Here is an 18,132-nt window from a genome sequence, read left to right as displayed (position 1 = left end):
TTACTTTTGTTACATGTACCTACTAGTTTAGACTTGTATAAATAAAGATCACATTCAATTAACAACTTAATGCGAAAATGTTAAATAAATAAACTATCAAATGTATATTCTACGACGTAAAAAATTATAGAAAAATAAATCCGAATATAGAATTGTAATCAGTGGAGTGAAAAAAAAATATTTAAAAAATAATTACCGATAGGCAGATCACACAGCAGGCAACAGGCCGATAGTGCGCCAAAAGAGGCGCCAGAAATTTTGCCTAACAACAGATGAGGAGCATATTTCTTAAAACACACTGCAACACCAACATGGTAAATACCAAGGAAACCACAACCCGCAAACGATAAGTTCATTATTCACTTATAAAAAAATCACCACAAAACTAAAACACAAAAATAATTACACACTAAATGTATGTCTTCAATATGTTAATATGAACTAGGTCGACACACTCAAAAACTTTATCACTGCGAGTGAATTATAATTAAATCTATAAGATTAGATTACTTTAATCACAGATATATTTTATCGTAAGTTTAAAATAATATCGAACTGCCCTCAAAAACCACCTATCACGAAAGAGAAACTCGTGAAACTACGGAAATAAAATGTAAACATGAAAAAAATCGAGTCGTCGACGTTCGTTGAGTTGACGTTTGACTTCAAATGTCTAAAATGTCTTCTAGTTTATTCTCCCGTTAGGGCAGTGACTCCCGAAGCACAGATAGTCGATTTATGTCCCACGCTCGTGGTATTTTTCATTTCCATGCTATTATTCTCTATAGTCTATGGTACTATACTTCTTAGAGATGTGAAAATCGGATTGAATTCGACTGTTTACAGAATAACACGGGTTAATCGAATTTTAAAAAATATGTTTTAATCCAATACCAAGTTTTATAAAATAAAAATATCAAATAGATTCAGCAACAAAATCCGTAAGGATCACTTATTATATTATTTAATATTATGATAAGATGTGCTTTTTGGAAATCCAAAAAAGGACGCAAGCACGCATTCCTAGCAGGCGGGTTCATGCGTTACGTGCTTTATATCATCGTATCACGTAGGCTACGTGACCGGTCACACGTACGCACAATTATATTTCAGGAGCAACGGTGTGGCGACACGGCTCTCAAACTTAGGTCTCCTTTGAGTTCTTTTATGTAATGTATTGTTGTTCCCTTTTTCATTTACAACAACTAGGTCATCAATCAACAATATATCAAATATTTTTTATTCATTTCTTTATTCTCATCTAATGAAGTTATCGCCTATTAAATATTGTACTTTAATGTACAATGCAAAAATATTAAAAGATTTTAAATCGAGTTAAAACTAACTCGATACTCAATTGAGTTGCCGCAATACTTGGAATCACTACGACTCAGATAAGGAGTAACGTCACGTCTGGATGTGACGTCAGTTCCTCAGTCTGCGTTTGACTGTGTTTGTGTGCACACGTTCTACTGTATTCCTCTGTGTGCGTTGAACTGTTGTCAATTTGATTGTCAAACTTGTCATTGTTGTCAATCAATTCAAGATTGTGTTGTGGTATTTGTGGTGTTTTTAATTTACTAATAATGACGAGACACGCAAGAAACTGTACGGCTGGTGCTGTATACACGTACCATGAAAAGAAGAAAGACGCTGCAGCTTCTGGATACGGTACACAAAGTGAGAGATTGGGAAAAGATTCTATCAAGAATTTTGATTGCTGCAGCTTAACTCTACAGCCTTGTAGAAATCCAGTGATTACAAAAGAAGGATACTTGTTTGACAAAGAAGCTATTTTAAAGTACCTAGTGGCGAAAAAGAATGAATACTCACGCAAGTTGAGTAAGTACGAGAAACAGTTGAAGAAGGAGGAAGCTGAAAAGGCGGAGTTGGCGGCGGCTGAGAGAGAGTCCAATTTGATTAAGTTCATGAACAGGGAGAAGAATATCTCGAGTAACCAACAGGCAGAAGCTTCGACTTCATCGTCATCGGTATCAAATCTCGCTAATGGCCACGCAAAGAAATTGCCCAGCTTCTGGCTGCCCTCTGAACTACCTGACGCAAAAATTTCCAAAATTGAAAAGCCTGACTCCACCGTCTATTGCCCAATAAGTGGGAAACCATTAAAAATGAAGGATCTGATTGATGTGAAGTGGACATTAGTCAATGACCCAGATGACAAAAAGTCTCTGATTGCTAAGGAGAATAGATATATGTGTCCTGTCACTCATGATATTCTCAGTAATGCTGTCCCATGTGCTGTTATCAGGTAATTATCCCACATTCATTGCTCCCAACTTTATTATCATTGTCAATATATATTTATTATCATTATCATGAGCAGGACTCTATAAATCAGAGGGTTTGATATATTATTATTGGCAATATTTAGTCATCTCTATGTTTCAGCATTCATCAGTAACTGTTCTTCCAAAGAAAAATATTACATTTAATTAATTAGTTTTTTATTGTTTTTCAGAACAACTGGTGATGTAGTCACAATGGAGTGTGTTGAGAAGATCATCAAAAAGGATTGGCTGCACCCACTCACTGGTGACAAGTTGAAGGAGAAAGACATCATCCCTCTTCAAAGAGGAGGCACAGGATATGCCCTCACTAATCAAAAACTGGAGGGAAAGAATGAGAGACCAGTTCTACAAGCTTAGGATAATTTATTTTTATTTTTACAACATAAGTTACGTTATAAAGTTTATAAAAAAATATGTTCTTATTTATAACTCTATCTTTGAACTAAAGGATTGCAATGTATGTACATAATTATGTATCATTACCTTGTAAAAAAAACAACCATATATTGAATAAAGCAATGTTTGTTTGAAATATAATTTCTGCATTTTTATTTTGTTTGTTGAATCTTTGTTCTATCTAAATAATATAAAAACTAAAACATAAATTGAAAAACACTTTCTTTTATATACCAATTTATTATTTACACAATACAAAGTAATTGTACCAGTAATTCATTGCATGTGTATACCAATGCATCCTGCATTATACACATGCTTTACATTATTATCACAATCAGTGATCCAAAGTGAATACAAAATCTAAATTTAGCTTCTAAAGTTGATTTGTGAGATACATTATCAAATTACATTCTCATTTTCACCTATCTTTCTAAATTGCAGTTCACCTAATCTCATTGATACTTATATAAATAATAGATAAATAAACTAATATGCCAATAAGTACAAATCTATTATTTCTCTAAAAATATATGTACTCAAATCATTTCTTCTTAAATTCTTAAAACTAAAATTGTTCTTAGTTGCTACTATACTATGAATTATGAAATGCGAACAGATCCAACTGGAAGTCCACACCATTATTTCTAATCTCAGTCTCTGGGTATAAGTCATTGCCTAGTGTATCTAAAAAGTTTAATACTGATTCGCCTTGGTTCGACAGAAGGCGATTGTCAGATGAGTCGTCTAATGTTGGCATATCATTGCACTGAGTTAAAGTCTTCGAGTCTAACGATTTCTCACTATGTAGCAACACTGGCTCCATCAGACTGGACTTACTAAAACCATCTTCTGACTTTTCACTTGTACCTATAATCCAGTCTTTTAAATCAGGGTCTATCACACCTACATCTTTACATGATAAGTCCACATCATCTTTGAACAAATCATGTAAACTAGTACCTGTAGTTGAAACTAAATATTGTATACTATTTGAATTTGGCATATTAACATCTAACCTCCTGTCAGTATCATCTATGGTAACATGTAAATCATTACTTGAGTGAGAAGCAGGAGTGTCTCCTCCAACAACTATAATATTTGACATATCATCATGCAGATCTGGCGAAGCAGGTTTAGTAAGGCGGGTGTCATTATCTGAATCTAGCATATTAACATCGAGTTCATTTTCTGAATTCAGTACTGTAACATGTTGTATTCCATTTGAATCAGTCATAGAGTGCAATCGTAAGCCATTGTTAGGTGACATGTCAACATGGTTACTATCTGAATTTGTCAATGAATCAAGTAAACTATCAGGTATACTTAATTGTATACTATTGTTTGGGTCTAAAAGGTCACGTCTGACACTTAGAGTAGGATTTGTACTGATGTGAACCCTGTTTTCTCTGCTTTGTAAATTAGTATTATTCTCTGTATTGGGTAGTCCATTAGATCTTTTCAGAGGAACATCTTTATCATTAGGTTTATTAACCATTTCTAATGAACGAATAACCTGCCCATCATAATTAGCCATTTTGCTAGGATTTATCTGGAATTTACGGAACACTGTTGAAGACGATTTTATAGGCGAGGATCGAATGTCGAAGTGCGTACTGTGGAATTTTACGTAGTTAGTTTTTGGTTTACTAAGTTCCTTGGTGGTGATATCATCAGTCTGCTGTTCAGTCCCTGGTTCAGAGTTGACTTCGCAGTCTTTTGTACTCTCTAACAATTTCGCCACTTCATCTTCAGGTATAATATCTGCTGTTTCTATATTATTATCGGGAATAACACTTGCAGCATTAAAATTGTTCTTTTCTTCTTTAGGAAAAGTAAAGTCTTCTGTTCCTAGTTCTATGAGTGTGTCCCCTTCTGATTTCAGTCTCATTTTTTTAGCACTTTGTTCATGTGTTTTCGGTTTGAGCTTCCAAATCCTCTTGCTCACAGTGGGCCACTTTGCCACTGAGTTTATTCTTGCACAATTTTCAGTTTCATTCTCTAATTTGTTCAATAATTCATCCATATTTTTAATTGAATGTGGAGATTTAATTTGATCTTTGTTCAGTTGATTGATTTTTGGAGGATTGTGTATACAGTACCCATTTTTGTCTTTCACACAATTTAATGCTTCTACATCGATGTTGTATTTGCCGGGATTCATGCCAAATAATCTGGAAGATAAATTGAAATATTAGGTATTGGAATTAACACTAAATAAAAAATATACTAAGCAAATAAGATGATATTCTTACCGGCCGATATCCTCATTGATTGTGCAAGGTTGTCCATCAGTACCTTCTACTTTGCTCAGTAAACATGGTAGTAAAGATTTCAGTTTAACAATAAGTTGTTCCAACTGCTGTATAAATATGTTAGTTTTGTTTCCATCGGAGCCACTCTTGATAATAGCAAGTAAACAATGGAATAAATTGGAATGGATTTTTGCGGGTATGTGAGTGGGATGATTTTCATAATGTTTTTGAAGCCGGTATAGACTGCCAAAGTCCTGTAAAAGTATTTTATAAACATGTTAATAATAGTTGATATTAATTTTAGTATGTAAAAACCATATTTATTATTATTGATTTCCTTACAGTAGAACATTGGAAACAAGAGACAATGGTTCCACTTTTCTTCTTAGTCTTTTGTGGTGATCCCTCTGGTAATATTTGTTTTGGCAGTTTTACCTTTCGACCACTTCTAGTTACCTTGGCCTAAAAGAAATGGTGGTGTTTATTATTTCCCTTTTTAATCGCTTACACTTATGCTATAGACCAACACACTTATAGCTACCAATATTAATAGTTTGTTTGTTTGAATATGCTAATCTCTGGAAGTACTGGTTAGAATTTAATAATAATCCTCTTGAATTGGATAGTTCACTTGACATTGGAGTCGAGTAGCGGGTGAAACCGCGTGGGTGTGTGTACGAATGACTGACTAACTGACAGATAACGCACAGCCGAAAGTACTGGATAAGTCCAGTAGTTTCTGAAGCTGAAACTTCGCATGTATGTTTCTTGGGGACTGTAGGGAAGCACTAAGAGAGTATATCCCTATATTCCCACCGGAAGGAGAAAAAGGAGAATTTTGTTGTAAGTTGTGAAAAGTTTACCTCAGCTGGTGGTTCAACCTCTTCTTCAACAATTTCCTTCTGCACTGGAATCTCTTTAGTAACAACTTGCTTCACAATTTTCTCTGGCGGCGTATGTTTCACGATTTTCTCTGCTTCTATTCTTTTATGGATTTTAGTGAATTGATGCTTTCGATCTTTCAACAAAATTTTCTTTTTGGCCACTACTGTTAAATCTTTTGGTGATACAACCCTGAAACATTGAAAAAATACATTTAATTAAATGCCTTAAAGTCTGATAACAATATAAAGTTTTGCATATTTGGTACTTGGTTCATTTAACAATTTTACACCATCAATAAACACCACATGGACATGGTGATTAGAATGATGTTGACTCTACAATTCAAAGTTGCAGAGAGAATAAACAGAAAGATCTCAAACTTACTTGTAAATATACTTAGTATTGGTGACAGGATCGTAAGTAGGCTCCGGCACTGTTTTATCAGGATCATTGAACATTTTCAAAGCTTGATTCACCATCTTTATTTGATCAGTACTTAAATGATTTAAACTGAAAATATAAACAATAAACATTTATTTAATCTAATCAAAAGTAATAAATTGATATGAAAAGATACAGTTGTACATAACACGACAAACACTTATAGACCATGATGTTTGAGGAGGTTTGTTACAAAATACTCATAATTTACTATTATCCCAGCCTGTTACGCACTAAGTACCTATCTACTTTTGTACTAGTACATAAAGATGAGATTCTTTAAATAAAAAGGCTAACTTCCCATTGCTTATTTGGGAAACATACTACTACTTACCGACTACCTACCCAAGTATAAACTCATTATTTTATTTATTTTACTAATTTCATTTGTGTGTGTTAAGACAGTGTGTTAATGCATTGTGACAAGACTTGTACCACTTGGTAGCGGTACAAACATTGGTCTTGCTCACAGATAAATGATAAATACACATATTCACCTATGATAAGTTTCTCCTAATCTTATTAATTGCACTGATGTGTGTTTGGATCGAGTGGGAGTGGGTGTGCTGAAACATAAAATAATTTATTTAATTTATGATTAGATCCTTCAACTGTCATCCCCCAAACTGTAAGCAAACCATGGTACTTTTTAAATTGTTTTGTTTGTGTTAGTTTTTAAGGGATGAGGTAACATAGAACTTAAAATTAATTAAAACAAGTAAGGATCTAATCATAAGAAAACATAACAAAAGAAGCAATAAAACCTTCTCGGAGAGAAGATTTTTTGTTTGTTAATTGTTGTTATTACCCAACATTTAGTAAGAACTTATCTAAATGTGATTGTAATCGCTAATAAACTGATACTCACTTCTCTTTTGGCTTAATCTTTGGCAAAAATTTCTGTCTGTTGATGATCGGAACCTCTTTGAGTTTCACAATCTTTCTATCAATATCTATTTTTGGTACTGTATTTAGTGTATTGTTTATTGGTATTGGATTGCTTGCTGTTGTAGTTGTTGTTGTTGTAGGTTTTAAAACAAAATTATCGACTACATATTGTTTATTTACATTCTCGTTTTTTGGCAGCAAGAAACTGGCCAATTTTAAATTATTTCCGATCAATACGCTCTCTTTCTTTTTGACCACATTGAGCTTGACACCGGTGTCGGTGTTTATTAACCCATTCTCGATATTTCCGCTGTTTTCGTAGAATGATTTCAGGTTATTACTGACTGGTTTGGGTGACTCAACATTATTCGATGCAAGGACGTATGTATTTCCCTGTAAACAAATACAACAAAGTTATTTCAATATTCGTTAAAATATCTGTAAATATAACAATGATAACAATAATTACCTGAGTGGCGCCAGGATCTTGTATCACGTAAATCGGGGCGTATTGACAATTGTTCACAATAATACCTTCTACAGAAGTATTCATGTTGCTTAGTACTATTATAATTTGAAATAAAATACTACATTTATCTTAATTTTCCTAATTTATTCTATTTAATCACGTAAAATAATAAAATACCACCGCGACGTTGACAATGTTGACATAAATCACTCGTGGGATACCAGCCTAAAACGCGTTTAACTACTAATCGATAAAAAATTACTAAAAACTAATTTTTGTTAGTATTTAGATTTGTAAACTTTTTTCATAAATACTCGAGTAGAGTATGCGGGTAAACACTCAGCATTTCCTAGATTTTTTTTTTTGGAATAACTGGCAAACAAGCAGACCTGTTACCTCACCTGATGGTAAGTGATCAATGCCGTCCATGGACACCCGCAACATCAGAGAAGGATATTCAATACTCAATTCTTTATTGCATTCCACAATTTAGGCTTAGGTGGTAGGTGGTAAACATTTGGTAAGTAATAATACTGGACCCTGTCGGGCACAGCAAAAGATAATACAAACATAGGTATTATGTGGTATATTTATCCATTTTGAATATTTATCTGAAATGTTGCATATCTATAAAAACAATATCCCACAAAACCTTTCATGTTAAATGTTGCCATACGAGATGATGGTCAAAAAGTAATCAGATCCGTGTAGAGCCAAGTTTCTAACCCTATACTTTTGAACTGGCGAGTCGGCCGCACGGACTTTTTGCTATTCGTCATATGGGTTTGAGCTTAAAAATCTATTCAATCTTCTAAACTCTTTCCGTGCGGCCAACTCGCCAGTTCAAAAGTATACGGTTAGAAACTTGGCTCTACACGGGATCTGATTACTTTTTGACAGTGCGAGCTATATGGTCTCGTCTTGGCAACATTTAACATGAAATGTTTTTGTGGGATTTCATTTCTTTTTGTAGGTTGCTTATGATAGAAAGATAAAATGAGCGACAAATTCACCTACTAAACTACTAAATTTATAAGAAAATTGGAAACGTAATCCTAATACTTTTTATCAATGAAAATTAAAACACTAGTATCTAAACCTTTACCTACTAAACTACTCGCCCGTCGAACAATTAAATATTAGGCAAATGGTTTTTTTCTCCGCGATAGCAAACTTTTAAATCACCGAAATATTCCGAAAACTTTTCATTCAACGAGACAACCGTCAACGACGTCTGCCCTCGCGCGTCTGCCCGCGTTCGGGTGCCGCGCTCGCTGACGGGCCGATTATTTTTAGCTACTGCGCGGGGACGAGGGGGCAGGCGGCGGGCGTTGGCGCATACTATACTTACGATGCTTATGTTCAAAAGTATAGGTTGATTAATAAACACTTACCGAAGTGAAGTGTAGTAATATTATTCATATCTAAGTACTTATGGGTAGGATAATGTTTTGATTTGATGAAAAGTTTGTGTTCTATGTACTTGTGTATAATTTTCAGATCTCAAGCAGGAAATAGGGAATTAAGTTTCCCTATTTCAGATTTTTACCCCTCCGCGGCCGCATTCAGACCTCTAGGGTCAAAAGTTGCGGAAGTCTCGAACAAACTTTCACCCCTAGTTTAAGGGGTTGGGGGTAAAAGTTCCAAGTTTTAGGATTTTTTTGTTGTTTGGGTACTAATACTAGCTTACATACCAAATTTCAGTTTTCTAGGACTTCAGGAAGTACCTTAAGAATTTTGTTGATCATCAGTGAGTGAGTGAGTGAGTGAGTGAGTGAGTGAGTGAGTGAGTGAGTGAGTGACGAAATCGGGGTATTTTAGATATCAATAAAATCTAAAGTATAAGAGCTATGCAATTGAAACTTTAGAGGTTTATTAAGTCTACCACTGACATTATATCCTGAAAATTTTGTTTATCTGGTATAACCCAAACTCAAGTTATGAAGGTTCAAAAATACGACGAAGCGCTTCGAGAAAAGGTAGGTAGTGCCCTTGCCCTTGCGCTTCGCTTGGCTCGTCTTGGCGGGGGCACTACCGTGCCCCCAGATTATAATAAGTATAGTTAGATATGAAGAGTCGATATTTGGTTTGGGACACCATAATCTTTCTGGCTGTGCAGGCCACATAGCTCGTCATGCCAGCATAAAAGGCATTATTCGTCGTGCTCTTGTCTCAGCCAACGTATTCTACCAGCCGTATAAGAACCCAATGGTTTGATATGTGATGATGGCAAGAAACCAAATGGTATGTAGTGGCTGCCTTGGAAGATGGGTAAGCCTTTGGTGTTGGTGTGGGACACAACATGTGTGACACCCTTGCGCCATTTTGAGTTTTAAGTACCTCTGCATGCGCTGCTGCGACCGGTTCGGCGGCAGAGACCCTCAAACGTAAATATTCAAATCTAGTTGGCAACTATCGTTTTGAGCCGTTCCGGGTCAAAACAATTGGGTCATGGGGTTCCATTGCAGATTAAATTTTTAAAGAAATTACTCGTAAGCTTGTCGACTCTACACGTAACCTGAAGGCTGGCTATTTCTTAGGTCAGAAGATAAGCATTGCTATTCAACTTGGAAATGCGGCCTGTCTTCTGGGAACGTTTTCCAGTGACAGTGATGCGGTCGAGTACTTTGACGCGAAATGAAAGGATACTTTTTCTTTGTTTTAGTTTTAAATTATGTCAGGTTATTACTTATTTCATTTTTCTCCAACCATACTCTACTAATGTTAACTTAGTGATGTATGTACATTCTACAATAAGTAAAAAAACAGTAAAATAAGTGTGTGTGAACTTTAACTGCTATAAAAAATAAGTTAGGATAGGAAACTTATAGTTTTTGCGCATGGCATACACTCGTAATATTATTATGTTTTATTTCATTACAGCAATAGCAAGTAAAGATGAGTTGAGCAGAAACTGTGAATTTTGCCGAAGTTTACATAGCCGCTGTCTATTATAGAGCTATTGGATATTATAGTCTGTGGTCGTTGTACGAAGCACCAGCCATAGACTAACATAACCTCTTTCTTTATCCGTCAAGCTTTGTAACACAAGGTGAATATCAGAAATAAATTCTAAAATATTGGAAAAATCTAATAAAATATAGTAAATTGTGTCATTAATCATGTTTTCGAAATTTAATTTGTGATATCATTAAAAGTTTACATAGCTACTTTCTTTTGTTTGTTAAAATCGTAAATCCACGTGTTGTGTGTGACTGTCGGTGATCAGTGACTGATTTTGTTTCAGGCCCAAAAATGACGAACTCCAAGGGTTATCGCCGCGGAACTAGGGATTTGTTCGCCCGCAGATTCCGCACCCATGGAACCATCCCCCTTTCGACGTACATGAAAGTGTACAAAGTCGGAGACATCGTTGACATCAGGGTACGTTTCACATCTACTACCAAAAGCTCATCTCTGTAATAATCATCTGAAATCAATACCTATTTGTTGATTTTCTACTGGTTTCACACATTGGATAATTTCATTGGTTATTTTATGACATCATAACAATGTGTACTAGTCTTTAACATGTTGTGGTCAGAAGAATGCAGCCATAGGTATTTTAGTACATATTATGACTATGATGTTATTCTTATAGGACAGGTAGTCCTGTAAGGGTACATTATTAGTTTACTTTAGATATTTATATACCAGAATAGCATTTTCTAATGTTGCATTGTCTTGTAAACAACTTGATCTAGGTTTTGTTCCTGTTCATGAAACTTTTCTAAAATATTAATTTCATAATTTCAGGGTAATGGTGCAGTCCAGAAGGGTATGCCCCACAAAGTCTACCACGGAAAGACTGGCCGTGTCTACAATGTCACACAACACGCTCTGGGCATCATCGTGAACAAGCGTGTCCGCGGAAGGATCCTACCTAAGCGCATCAACGTCCGCATTGAGCACATCAAGCACTCCAAGTGCAGACAGGACTTCCTCAAGAGGGTGAAGGAGAATGAGAGGCTCCTGAAGGAAGCTAAGGCTGCCGGCAAAATCGTCAACCTCAAGAGGCAACCAGCTGGACCCAAGCCTGCTCATATTGTCAGTGGCACTGAGAAACCAGTGTTATTGGCTCCCATCCCCTATGAGTTTGTAGCTTAAACAAAATAAATATTTTTAAGGAAATACTATTTTTCATTTGTCTCCTATTTCCTAGTTAGTATTTATTTGAGTGATGTATTAAAGTATTTATTTGATATTGTTATTAACCAGATTCTGTGAAATTGAATTGAATGTTAAGATTATTCACCAATTTCAAATCTACATCTGCACTGTTAAATATAGTTTTGAAGAGTTTCTTTGAATGTGCATCCCTGAAACTACTGGTTTAATTTAAATAATTATTTTTGAAAGGCTCTGAAACACCATGCTACTACCAATAGGAGCCGTGCAGAGCGGGTGAAACCACGCGAGAGTAGCTAGTTTCCCAATATACAATTAATAATAGTGCTATTCTACATAGTTGCATAATTATTACTTCTGATGGTCAGATAAATACCGCATCTCAGTGGTGCCTACTTGTACAAACAAATTACAGTAACAATGTTATTTCTCGAAACGACAAGACAAGATAGTCTTATGCTTGTAGTTGCACGATGATGCAACATTCAAGCAACGAAGTAAAAAGTTAGGCCCAATCAAATGAATTAGGTCATTTACCTCTAGCTAAGTTTTACCCTTTTAAATAAAAAGGGTAAAACTTAAAAGTCGGCAACGTACTTGTAACTAAATCCGGCGCTGCAAGCGTCTATGGACTACGTTACCAACTTACCACTGTCCCATATAAAGAATTGTTGCCAAGCCCATGTGCGTCCCAGAATGCACGTGGTTATGATTTCGGACTCCTAAAGTAATAGTAAATAAGTAAGTAATACATAGTAAGGAGTTACATAGTTGTACTATTACTTACTTATTTTTGTGAAAACATTAATACTTTCATCCCTGGAAGGCAGGTAAATACTATTAATTTAGATACCGAAAATCAAAGTAAATTATTATGGGGCTAGCCAATGATTGATGAATGGTGTACTGATTTGGGAATTGAACACGAGACCAAGAGTGGTACAGTAAAATGGGGTGAATAGGGATCGAGAGGTGAATAGGGACAGAAGAGGGGTGAATAGATACTATGAAGAATTTCCCTATACCTATTCACCCTTCTTCTGTTCCTATTCACCCTTCTTCTGTTCCTATTCACCCTTCTTCTGTTCCTATTCACCTCTCGACCCCTATTCACTCCGTTTTACCGTAGTAGCTCTGGCGTTGTCGCAATCTCGTTGGTACGGGATTAGATGTATTTCTCATTAGGCATCGTCAATGCTTTTACACAAGCACTACCTATGAATTTGTGGATCATATATTACGAAGTTGTTTCTAGGCACAGAAATCAAACCTGATACACACTATGCAGCAGCTGGACGCTTAGTAGGTGCGCCAATCTGATTGTGCAATTATTGGAAAACCCATTCTGAAGAGGTGCTAATAAAAGAAAATTCACGTGGAGAAAGATCACGTTTTATTTTGAAATGAAATGAAATATATTTACAACAGTATGACAATTAAAAGATGAATAATATATATATAATCAATGATTGGAATTAAACAATTTTCAATAATATTATATGCCTTTTCAACTTTAACAAACGTGGCATGATAACATGATTTATTATAATCACTATCTTAAATAATTTAAATTACTAAAATTAATTGAATAAACTTAACAACTAGCATCTCTAGATTGATAAAATAATATATATCCTGTTTCTGAAGATTTCTGTATATCAGAAGTTAGGCCGTAGAAGTCTTCTATAGCAGAGGCATCTATTTTCTGCAAAGAAATAAAACATAATATAAATACACACAACAGAAGTACTATAGAATTATTTATTTTCGAATGTAAATAAAATATTTAGATGCTTTAAACATTAACTCATTTTAAGATACTGTAATCTGAAGATCAAATAAATGTCAAGAATTGGATTTACATCACATCACACTTCATCTTGATATGATCAAAAGTGTTTTTTTTCATATCAAGATCAAGTGTGATGTCATGTATTATTTTCCTTGTAGTTACACTACTAATCAAAGATCGAAAAGTTGTATGACGACAAAGCTAAGATTTTAATCTGATTTTTACAAAAATGTACCTGATCGCCATGATTATCAGAAGTGTTCTTTGTTCAGCATTGGTGCTGAATCTTCTCATAAACATACACTATACAGAACGACGAAACAGTGCAAAGGAAAAACCTGTCTCTTTACCATCATAAGCTTGTGTGTGACTGTCTCACCGCCGAGCAAAGGCCTTTTCGAAACGCGACCGCTTTCGGCGTTGATTAGTTGGTACATTTGCACCGGCCAATCAGAGCGCCGAACGCGCTGTCGTTTCGTTTTTGTTCAACGTAAAACAAACTCGTACTAAATATACTAATACCGAGAAGGTATGAAAATCTGACTTCATAAGTGACATGACCACATAATTATTATGATAATACTTACATCTACCATATCGTCGTCAAACAGCAGCCAGAAGCCGTGGCTCTTCACAATACTGATGTAGTGTCCTCGGTTGGGTCCGGAGCCACAATGCACCACTACTGCCACCAAGTCATACAACCTGTCTGGGTTCACTGCGTCGTCAGACTGTAAGGGAAAATGCTATAATATATGTATTCAATTGTGCCATCAGATGCATCCTTGTTAAACATAGATGGTAAGGGATTTCTAGGTTCTAATAGACCTTCAAAAAGGGTAAACAGCTCATTCTTCAGGTTCTATGTAATAAGGGTAAGCATTTTGCCATATGGCTGCTGTAATTATATAATTACAACAGGCGAAGTTTCAGACCTGCCACATGCTAATTAAGAATTTGTGAAAAACCGAAAATGTCCAACTACGCTCCTTGCTCGGTGGTTGCGTTTGCGGCCTTCCTTGGTTCATAGCAAGTGTGACTACGGTTTCCAGTTGATAAATTACAGGAATTTTCTATTGCAAAATAAGCATGATAGCTAACTTTTATCAATAATTTTATGTCCATTATGATTGAGAATTCCTATTTCAAACATTTCATCTCATCTGAGCAATGTATCACACATAAATAAGAATCTATGAATCTTACCGTATTGAACAATCTCAGCTCCAACGGGAATACGACTCTGTGGGACACCTTAATATGTCTATTATATTGTTCCATGTACTTAAATCTCTTAAGATGTAGAGCTAGAATGAGAGGTAGTTTCTTCACTCTCATACGTTTCTGAGCTTCTTGATAGCTGCTACAATTGTCACATTTAAACTTGTTATCGTTGCATAATGTTTCTGTGTCGCTAAAGCATTTTAAACAATGTGTTATGCTTGTGTTTTGACCAACGTCCACCTGAAAGAATTGAATTAATTATAGCTTGTTTGTTGCTAATAAATTAACTTCTCACAAAAAGTCTGGTCTCGATTTATATTCGAATCCAATGGCGTATGTAATAAGTGCGGTGATAAAATTAATAAGGGTAAAAATGTAACCAGCTAGCTGTAAGTAAAATGCATCAAATCGAATGATGCCGAGTAAATAGTTTCACTAAGAAGCTGATGACGTTCAAAGTCCCTTTAAATTGAAATATGTATATGGTTTCGATTTTGGTATAAGATTCAAAAGCAATGGCCAATTGAAATATTTATCGATTGTCTTCAGGCCAAAGACCAAACAGACGACCCGATAAAGGTCGCATGAAACTGCTGCATGCTGGCCAATGTTGAGTCTTTAAGAGAGGTCTATGTTCATTTTCGGAAGAGCATTTTGTGGCTGATATGATGCGAAAATAATGAGTATACCTGTAAATCGAAGAAATGTTCATCCTTGCTGCTAACAGTCTCACAGTTGAGGCACCGAGTCTCACTGGTGAGCGTGCCTTGGAATATCTCGTGCACCCATGTAGGTTCCGCGTTCTGTGGCGCCGTACCGTTGCACGTAACGTTCTCCCCAGACGCATTCTTTTGTACTTTCAGTGTGCTTTGATTGCGTTCAGCTGGAAGAATTTAGTATAAATATAAAACCTCTTTATGTACACCATTTAAAGTTACATTTACAGCATCTGTTATATGATAGTGCAGCCTTATCGCAAGTCCATCACAACCAGGCAACCTTAGGATGGATTATTGTGATTAGGAAAAATTTATGAAGGTGTGAATTGTTTTTATTGTGCTGTGTTAATTACACAGTGGCTAAGTAACCAGCTGCTGCGCAAATCACGATTTAATTCTCATGCACGTTAATTTTTAATGTGGGGTATATTGCTTTGATTGGTTGGTATATTCGAGTTGGCCAATCAGGGCGCCAATTACGCTCTCGTTCCGAAACTCATACTAAGGGTACTGCATGTGATGTTGGACAGCCAAAAACTAAAAAAAGTGTATTGAAATATAATATGTCAAAAAGAAACTTACCTAAAATAATTTCATTAATGTGGTTGATTAGGAAGTTGAGAAATTCATGGGCATCTTGTTGCATATAATTATCAAACTCTTCTGCAATAAAAAATTAAAAGAACTTTTAGTAAAATGCAATTAACCATACCTATCAATATGCTACATTGATAAAGATATATTTTTACAAAAATAACGATAAGCACATCTATAGATCAGGCAAAATTTTATAATTTTCAAAACTACAAGTAATATGTCATAGTACAGCAGGAGTTCTGTTCATGCTACATGACTTGTATTTGGGCATTAAGTTGTAAATTGTTGGTGTGAACAAATGTATAATTACTTGTATTGCTTACCTTTTTCCTTTCTCAATCTAGCAATAAACTTTTTAGGCGCTATGGAACCTACTTTCTTTTTCTGTGTTGCAATGCTATAAAACAAATCTGCGAGGCATGTTAGAAGGGTTTCCTTAGTTCTTTTATTCTTGGCTTTATACTCAAGCACCTTCTCTCTGAATGGGCGACAGAAATACAATGCTTGCAACACAGAATTACTGTAACAGGTATTGCCAAACTGAAAATAAATTACAAATTATTTTACATTTTGTACTGTGAACTGTGAAGAATTTGTTAAGAGTAATGATTAAAGTGTGGGCAATCAATTTCAAATAGTTTCTTGTTTGGATCCAATAAGAAATTTGTTATCATCTTGTTAGATACCACAGTTTTCATAGCAACCCAACATCTGCTACTGTGTCACTTAATCATTGTAGAAAAATGATAAACATGATAAGAAGTTTCCTTATCTTGTTCATCATATTCCTTATTGCTGACCAAGGACTTAGGAAATCTACTAAAATAGAATACTTGTATGTGAAAATTAATCTCATTGAAGGTTAAGGAATTAACTGGAATTATTTCAACATTTTAGAAGTAAATACTGAAGACTTATAAAAATAAATATCTTTGAATATTCTTAATATTTCTTATTTCATATTAGAGACTTATTTGATAAGAATATTGGTTTGAAAAACTTACATTAACTAAACCAAAATAATGCTCGTTCGGTGGGAACTGCTCAGACCCAATATCTCTTTCTAGTTGTGATATATTTGCGCCCTGAAATATAGACGAATGCACCACTTAACATAAATCCATTAAAAATGCCGACATTAATCAGACGTTGCGATACCGACAGTTTTGCATTCATATTGGCGTATTTTGGATGTGTGGCTAAACAGCCAATATCCTGATTCAATCCTTAACAGGTAATCGCACTTAGATGATTAATTAACATACAATTAAACATGCATTTCTCTCACCATTCTATGTTGGAAATTAAGGCCGAGATCCTGACATATTGACATTTGCAATTCTGTTTTAGCAACTTATACACTGAATATACGGTCGTCACGGCTAATTATTGTTTATTCACAAATGTGCTGCACTTATTTCTAGAAACATAATTGGAATTTCTTTTGGAAATGGGCAAAATAAGCACAACAGTTACGATTATGACATAACCACAGACAAGCAAAGATGTAGAGTTGCACTTGGGTGTAAAGAAGGTAGAGTAGAAAAAATAAAAGAAAAAAGGTTTCATCACATGAAATGTCATTATCTACAAAAGGAAAAAAAGAAAATATCCCATAAACAGAAAATAGGACCTTTTTATACAAAAATAATAAAATTATTTAAGTTTTGTGCTTATTGTGTCATTGTATCAGGTACTAAAATATACAACAGGAAAAACATCAACTCGTATTAGGCGGAATGGAGCAAGGAGCAAGACATGATTCTTGGTTCGGGTTAATAACAATGCAGTGAAATAAATTGTGCTTGGTATCTACATAGCAATTCAATTCATAGCTCACACTCATTCCTTTACTTAGATTACGCGGGGTTGCGAGGATGGGCCCGGGACCAACATCATTGTGAAAAGTGGGTGTTCACAGTGCCACTGATACCCCGGGCGAAAATATTGTGGCGCCCACTTCAGGAAAGTAATATCAAGTGTTAGTTTTATACGAATACCATCGGCGGCGGCATCGGCGCCCCCCTGA

The 18,132-nt window shown here is 35.2% G+C and overlaps 5 protein-coding genes across 8 annotated transcripts in view; 2 read left to right on the top strand and 3 right to left on the bottom strand.

Annotated features, from left to right (window-relative positions):
- LOC118263277 (uncharacterized) overlaps positions 1 to 669 on the bottom strand; it is a 30,942-nt gene extending 30,273 nt beyond the window's left edge. Inside the window, exon 1 of the mRNA XM_050705456.1 lies at positions 197 to 669. Coding sequence (XP_050561413.1) covers positions 197 to 356 — 160 coding nt within the window. The 5' untranslated portion in view covers positions 357 to 669. The remainder of the gene's footprint in view (positions 1 to 196) is intronic.
- A 798-nt stretch (positions 670 to 1,467) lies between these two features.
- Positions 1,468 to 2,846, top strand: LOC118263500 (nitric oxide synthase-interacting protein homolog). Its single transcript, XM_035575532.2, has 2 exons — positions 1,468 to 2,269; positions 2,480 to 2,846. Exons 1-2 carry the CDS (start codon positions 1,587 to 1,589, stop codon positions 2,664 to 2,666), a joined length of 870 nt encoding a protein of 289 aa, XP_035431425.1. The 5' UTR covers positions 1,468 to 1,586; the 3' UTR covers positions 2,667 to 2,846.
- A 79-nt stretch (positions 2,847 to 2,925) lies between these two features.
- LOC118263498 (uncharacterized) lies at positions 2,926 to 7,869 on the bottom strand. Of its 3 annotated transcripts, XM_035575529.2 has the most exons (8): positions 7,644 to 7,869; positions 7,155 to 7,567; positions 6,784 to 6,852; positions 6,230 to 6,355; positions 5,824 to 6,034; positions 5,303 to 5,422; positions 4,961 to 5,214; positions 2,926 to 4,879 (listed from the first exon to the last, which is right to left on the bottom strand). In XM_035575529.2, the coding sequence occupies exons 1-8, from the start codon at positions 7,725 to 7,727 to the stop codon at positions 3,301 to 3,303; spliced, it is 2,856 nt and encodes a 951-aa protein (XP_035431422.2). In that variant the 5' UTR covers positions 7,728 to 7,869; the 3' UTR covers positions 2,926 to 3,300. The 3 variants fall into 3 exon arrangements, with proteins under 3 accessions (XP_035431422.2, XP_035431424.2, XP_035431423.2); XM_035575531.2 differs by lacking the exon at positions 5,303 to 5,422; XM_035575530.2 differs by lacking the exon at positions 6,784 to 6,852.
- A 2,662-nt stretch (positions 7,870 to 10,531) lies between these two features.
- On the top strand, positions 10,532 to 11,774 carry LOC118263700 (60S ribosomal protein L21). Its single transcript, XM_035575849.2, has 3 exons — positions 10,532 to 10,695; positions 10,891 to 11,027; positions 11,400 to 11,774. Exons 2-3 carry the CDS (start codon positions 10,899 to 10,901, stop codon positions 11,748 to 11,750), a joined length of 480 nt encoding a protein of 159 aa, XP_035431742.1. The 5' UTR covers positions 10,532 to 10,695; positions 10,891 to 10,898; the 3' UTR covers positions 11,751 to 11,774.
- A 1,367-nt stretch (positions 11,775 to 13,141) lies between these two features.
- LOC118263434 (ubiquitin carboxyl-terminal hydrolase 46) lies at positions 13,142 to 17,625 on the bottom strand. Of its 2 annotated transcripts, none has more exons than XM_035575436.2 (8): positions 17,392 to 17,625; positions 17,108 to 17,188; positions 16,427 to 16,643; positions 16,089 to 16,169; positions 15,477 to 15,670; positions 14,770 to 15,027; positions 14,151 to 14,309; positions 13,142 to 13,476 (listed from the first exon to the last, which is right to left on the bottom strand). In XM_035575436.2, exons 1-8 carry the CDS (start codon positions 17,434 to 17,436, stop codon positions 13,366 to 13,368), a joined length of 1,146 nt encoding a protein of 381 aa, XP_035431329.1. In that variant the 5' UTR covers positions 17,437 to 17,625; the 3' UTR covers positions 13,142 to 13,365. The 2 variants fall into 2 exon arrangements, with proteins under 2 accessions (XP_035431329.1, XP_035431330.1); XM_035575437.2 differs by having other exon boundaries at positions 14,151 to 14,294.
- Positions 17,626 to 18,132: the final 507 nt, after the last annotated feature.

The sequence above is a fragment of the Spodoptera frugiperda genome, chromosome 27 (genome assembly GCF_023101765.2).
Source record: "Spodoptera frugiperda isolate SF20-4 chromosome 27, AGI-APGP_CSIRO_Sfru_2.0, whole genome shotgun sequence".
Taxonomy (NCBI): Eukaryota; Metazoa; Arthropoda; class Insecta; order Lepidoptera; family Noctuidae; genus Spodoptera; species Spodoptera frugiperda.
The sequence above is the reverse complement of the archived record's forward strand: the minus strand, read 5'-3'. Positions and strand labels throughout refer to the sequence as shown.

Bases quoted from the DNA above. Each gene is read 5' to 3' on its own strand.
- LOC118263500 (XM_035575532.2), top strand. From the start codon at position 1,587: ATGACGAGACACGCAAGAAACTGTACGGCTGGTGCTGTATACACGTAC. The intron at 2,270-2,479 runs GTAATTATCCCA...ATTGTTTTTCAG, and splicing joins GTCCCATGTGCTGTTATCAG to AACAACTGGTGATGTAGTCA.
- LOC118263498 (XM_035575529.2), bottom strand. From the start codon at position 7,727: ATGAATACTTCTGTAGAAGGTATTATTGTGAACAATTGTCAATACGCC. The intron at 6,035-6,229 runs GTAAGTTTGAGA...TCAATGTTTCAG, and splicing joins AATACTAAGTATATTTACAA to GGTTGTATCACCAAAAGATT. The intron at 5,423-5,823 runs GTAAACTTTTCA...CATTTCTTTTAG, and splicing joins AGGTTGAACCACCAGCTGAG to GCCAAGGTAACTAGAAGTGG.
- LOC118263700 (XM_035575849.2), top strand. From the start codon at position 10,899: ATGACGAACTCCAAGGGTTATCGCCGCGGAACTAGGGATTTGTTCGCC. The intron at 11,028-11,399 runs GTACGTTTCACA...TCATAATTTCAG, and splicing joins GAGACATCGTTGACATCAGG to GGTAATGGTGCAGTCCAGAA.
- LOC118263434 (XM_035575436.2), bottom strand. From the start codon at position 17,436: ATGTCAATATGTCAGGATCTCGGCCTTAATTTCCAACATAGAATG. The intron at 16,644-17,107 runs GTAAGTTTTTCA...ATTTATTTTCAG, and splicing joins ATTATTTTGGTTTAGTTAAT to TTTGGCAATACCTGTTACAG. The intron at 14,310-14,769 runs GTAAGATTCATA...CATATATTATAG, and splicing joins AGCTGAGATTGTTCAATACG to CATTTTCCCTTACAGTCTGA.